The following is a 5,527-nucleotide window of genomic DNA, read 5'->3' as shown; positions in this document are numbered from 1 at the left end:
ACAATTCAATATTTAAGCTGTGCCATTTATTCCAACTGTAAATCCTTTTTGAAAGTATTGGTAAAACAAACTTCTAATAAATTGTATTGTATAACAGTTTGCTTAAAGAATGTTGACAAGAATAATTTCAACATAATCGTTCACAAAATACAGGAATAGGTATCACTTGAAGTTTCAAATATATTAGAAATATATATAAATGACATATTGTGAAAAGATGAGAGAGTGATTTAACCAATATTCAACCTAAAATGTTGTTTTGAATTTTTACTAAATTTTTTCTTAGTAATTCCACTTCCTTTAGTCACCATCTTTTCACAACAAATTATACTCAAGAAGTGTGTAAGCATTCTATTATAGTTGATAATCTATGGACAACATTTGTTGCTTCCTAGCGACCTTGAATAACAGTTAAACAACATAGTCAGTGATGGCAGAAACATCACAAATAGTGTCTGATCAACTGTAATAGAACGGAGATGAATTGCCACTTGCTGAATGAGTTCAAGGCATGTGCTGTTCTACAACTTTGCATTTTAACCGAACTGAATTGTTCCCAGCACATTTTGAAAATGTTATGAGACTGACCATCACATTTTGTAAAGGTTATTACTCTCTTCCGAATCATAAATAACACTCTCCCAGCATGATAAAGGGTAGTACTATCAAAGAAAAAGAAGGAGAAGGGGCATTGGTAAATATTCTTAATAGTTTATTGATTTACAAACTTAAAAGTGTGCTGGGAACAGTTGTGCCAATGAGTTTTTGGTGTACTTTCCCTCAAAGTGTGTTGGGATGAACGAACCGAAAAGTAGAATTCACAGTGAATGTTGTCATTTTGAAGATTGGTTAAAAAATGGAAAAATATGAAACATAACGTCCTTAGTAAAATCAGCACAAAATCATCAGGATTGCAATTATTTACTGCATCACCTAAAATTACACCGCACAACACACCAATCTTCAAAATTAATAATTTAATCATCAATAATAATAAGTGTACAATTAATCAATTTAAAAACTATTCAAATTCATTAAAATTTCTAAAACAAACAAATAACAACATTAAATTTAACAACATTAATGATAAAAAATTATTAGTACCATATTTTCCATATGGAAAATCAGATTTTGGTTCCATCCGAAGAAGTAAACAATTTTATGTTGATAAAACTAATTTAATTCCACGATTAGAGGAGGCAGGTGATCAATTATTTTTGGTTCGTCCTCCGAGATGGGGAAAATCACTATTACTATCAATGCTTTCATTATATTATGATGTTAACAAGAAAGATGAATTTGATGAATTATTTTCTGGTTTATGGATTGGTGATGAACAGAATTGGACACCTGGAAAGAATCAATATCATGTTTTAAAGTTAGATTTTTCTATTCAAGTTGATGGTACAACGGAAGATATTAATCAACGGCTTCATGAGAAAAATCAATACAACCATTGAAGGATTTTTGGAATGTTATGGTATGGGTGGTGAGGTAAGCATTAATCAAAATGATTCATTTGATACTTATCAAAAACTTATCCAACTTTTAGTCAAGAGAAAAGGCAAATTAATGGTATTAATTGATGAATATGATAGATTTGCAAACAAATTAATATTTGAAAATCCTGAAAAATATCAATTAATAGTTGAAGGAAAGAGAGGAGATCCAACATCTTCACCAATTCGTTCTTTCTTTGAAAGATTGAAAGAGTCTTCCGCTACTGGTTTACAAGATTTTCGTAGTATCATCACTGGTATCACTCCTATTGCTCTTGCTGATGCATCTGGATATAATGTTTCCAGTAATATTTCCTCTGATAAGATATTTGGTGGTTTGGTTGGTTTTACAGAAAATGATTTGAGAATGGCATTAAATAACATTGATATTATTGGAAATGATCAAGATATTACCATTTCAACCATGAAAAAGTATTATAAAGGTTATCATTTTCCTGGTTCAAAACATGCTCTATTCAACACAACTCTTTCAATGTTCTTTTTGAACAAACTTGTAAAAGATGAACCTTTCAGAAATGCTGTTCTACAAAAACAAGAAATTCCATTATCAATATTAACAGATACCAACACAATGATCAGTGAGAACGTTTTTGCAACTTTGGCATCATCAGTTGTATCGAATGATATTATTCAACAATTACTTTCAAAAGATTATATAGAAGTAACCGAGTCAATTTATCCTTCACTGAAATTAAGAGAGATTATTGATCCACCATCCAATGAAGAAGATATACAAAAGATTCGTGATAATGCTTTATCATTCATGTATTATCATGGTATGATTACTTTCACAGAATCATCCTCAAAACAAATGAATCCAAAACAATTGTTAATTCCAAATGAAATTGCAAAGGTTCAATATTTGGAACAGTTACGTAGACTTATATCTTTACGTGAAAGTGATATATCAACTTTTATTAATGAACCAACTCAAGATAATTTGAAAAAATTACTTTGGAGTATTTTAAGCAAGCAAGAAACAGTGTTTGACAATGATATGTCTGAAAGAAGTTTACAATCTTGTATTGAATCTGCATTGAGATCATATTCTTTATATAGAAGCAAAGATTTTACTTTTAGAGCAGAAAAGGAATATACAAATTATCATATCAATGGAAAAGAATATACTGAATTAAGAGCTGACCTTGTTATTTCAACCGACAATGACATATTTATCATTAAATTGAAACGTTTGAGACCAATGTATTTATCACAATATTCTACTATTAGAATTTGGAAACCTTATATGTTTAAGGAAAAATTTAAAGAATTATTACAAGCTGATGAAAGCCAGTTATTGAATATGCTAGTTTTTCAAAAATGGGCAAACAAATATGTTAAAGTTGAAAGTATCTTAAATGAGGCAAGTTCTAAGGTTAAACAATATGCCAAAAAAGAACAAGAATTACTTGGCAATAATGATAAAACTATCCACAAGTTCGTTGTCATTCAAGTTGGTTGGCCTCTTATTGTGAGGAAAGTAAATTAAACATTTCATAAAATAAAATGTTAAGAATGGAACTGGGTTTGATGAGAAGTTTTTTGTTGATCATTTGTAAAATATTAAAAGATTGATACAATGTTCTATATATCATCAAACAACTAGCTCTTTAACATCCAAAAAAATCATTATTCATCATTAAAATTTAAAATATTACTTCTAAATTCATTTTTCAAGCCTTAATTTTATTCTATGCATTGTCATGTTTAGTTCCTTATTTCAATATCTTTACAACCTGAAACCATCAAGAAGAGTCGGTGGCGAAAGTTGCGGGAAGGGTGTGAATTACCTTTCAGAAAAACGCATTCAATCAGTTTACTTTGAAGAACTTTATTGAATTATTTTAATCATTGTAATGATGGATAGTTTGTATGTTCAGACTTTGATAGAATGGATTGAACTGCAAATGAGATGCAAAACATTTTCAAAACTAAATTACCACCATGTGTTGTGGAAATAAAATACTTTTGGTAAATTAACTAATAAGGCCTTATTATTAATGGAATATTTCCAAAAAAAGTTTTCGTTAGTGCCCAAACTGAAAAAAATGAGCTTATTCACACTACAGAGTTGGAAGAGCAAGTTCATGGAAATCATCAAACAAGGCTTTAAAACACTGTTACAAAACTCTGATAACAGGGTAAGCGAATGGTGCTTAATGAGCCACCTTTCGGAACAGGTAGCTGAGATAACATCAAGTACCTATTCCTTGATGTTAAAATTAAAGAGCTTTTCTGAGACTGATCAACCACTTTTGGAAGTAATTGGATTATCTGGTCTACCTCACATAAAAGAAAGCTTAGAAAAAGTACAACTTCAAGCTCCAGATAAATTAATTTTCAAAACCGTTAGCTCACATGCACTTTTTGTTCAAGCATTCCTTGAAAAGAGAACAATCATTTGCAATAGTTTGCCTCCTAGGACAAACGATAAGCCTCTTGTTTGTTTTGATGATTCTTTTGTTAATAATTCCCTCCTCTAATTCCCTAAATAATGCTAATGACAGTTCGGCTGACTTAAACAATTCACTTTCCCCCAATAGTGGGTTGATTAAGTTATCAAATTGGTTATCACTATTAACAAAATGTGATTCATTTAAGGACTCACTATGCTGAAGCTCGTGCTCATATAACATGATCAAGTGGGCTAAAGAGTTTCCCAAATATGAGAGGATTGGAACCATCTCCTCATAGTATCCACCCTCCTTGTTAGCAAGTACAATAAACATAAACATTTCCTATAATATATATTTCATTGCCTTAAAATAACCAATGACAATGAATGAGTTGTTACACGAAGAGGAATAATAATTTATTTGTTATTTATTTGTTATTTAATAATTTAGTATACACATATGGAATCTAGCTTAGAAGTTATTGTGAGGTTGATGACCACCTCCTTGGGTTTGTGGTTGATTGTTCATTGGAACTTGAAAATGACCCATGCCATTATTTGAGTTGGCTAGTTGGTTTATCCTACCTTGTTGAGCTTGAGATTGTTGGTTATAGTATTGGTTATGAATTTGAGGAACTTGTTGAGCACCTTGTCCCATATGTTGGAATTGAGGCACAGCTCCTCCCATGTGTCATACATATCTACGACCTGCTCTCTTCTTAGCGTTGCGTCCGTGTATTAAAAAATTCCATTGTTTTTTGGAATTACATAAAATATTGGAACAGGTAAAAAATCTTTAAATAGATCCCACATGCAATTTACAATTAATTCAAAATAAAATACCTCAACAAGAAACACACAACAAAATGCCTGCCAGACTCATCACTTTGCAAAACTCACACATAAAGTCAACCACAACTGATTTACACGAATATCTGTCAACAGTGAAAACAGAATGGATCAGATCAAAGTTATCCAAAACAAAAAGCGAAAGATTATTTTGCAGACTGAATGCCAAGAGAATTGATCACTGAATATGTATAGCCTTTCCAATTTTGTAAATATTGTTGTAAAATAATTCGATTATAAATGTTTATCACAAATAAATTTAAATGCTTCCCTAACAGATGGAAATACGTGAGTTGCAGGATTTTGTGAATCATTTTCTTCACTTGATTGCCAAACTCCAGTTCTCAATAACATGGAAACAAATCCAGCACCATTTGCACCTTTGATATCACTCAATGGATTGTCACCAATTGCATAAATAGTCATATCATCGACATTATCTCTATCTTCATGACCAGCATGTGAGGATCTCAATTGGTCAATTAAAACTTTCTTTGCATAATCATAGGTGACTTTGTGTGGTTTTCCAAATAATTCATATTGTAAATGTTGTCTCTTTCCATTTGAAATGAAAAATAAAGTATCCAAAGCTTCTAAGAAAGCACCCATTGTAAATCTTGGATGTTTTGAAACACCTTGATAAACCAAATCAGGATTACAAACATTCACTTTAACATGTTGAGTTTCTTTTGAAAAATCCAAATTATGTCCAACCTTTCCATTACTTAAAACCAAATCACAACAAACTGTAAAGTTCACACCA

General features: G+C 30.9%; 2 protein-coding genes across 2 annotated transcripts; one reads left to right on the top strand and one right to left on the bottom strand.

Moving 5' to 3' along the window:
* Positions 1 to 1,434: 1,434 nt before the first annotated feature.
* NAEGRDRAFT_76530 (uncharacterized protein) lies at positions 1,435 to 3,009 on the top strand (the record flags this gene model as incomplete). Its single annotated transcript, XM_002668508.1, has 1 exon — positions 1,435 to 3,009. One exon carries the CDS (start codon positions 1,435 to 1,437, stop codon positions 3,007 to 3,009), a length of 1,575 nt encoding a protein of 524 aa, XP_002668554.1.
* A 1,989-nt stretch (positions 3,010 to 4,998) lies between these two features.
* On the bottom strand, positions 4,999 to 5,373 carry NAEGRDRAFT_76529 (uncharacterized protein; the record flags this gene model as incomplete). The annotated part of the gene is made up of 1 exon (XM_002668506.1): positions 4,999 to 5,373. The coding sequence occupies one exon, from the start codon at positions 5,371 to 5,373 to the stop codon at positions 4,999 to 5,001; it is 375 nt and encodes a 124-aa protein (XP_002668552.1).
* Between the last annotated feature and the right edge of the window lie 154 nt (positions 5,374 to 5,527).

Source organism: Naegleria gruberi, assembly GCF_000004985.1.
Source record: "Naegleria gruberi genomic scaffold NAEGRscaffold_183, whole genome shotgun sequence".
Taxonomy (NCBI): Eukaryota; Heterolobosea; class Eutetramitea; order Acrasida; family Naegleriidae; genus Naegleria; species Naegleria gruberi.
Note: the sequence above shows the minus strand (reverse complement) of the source record. Positions and strands in the feature narration are given on the sequence as shown.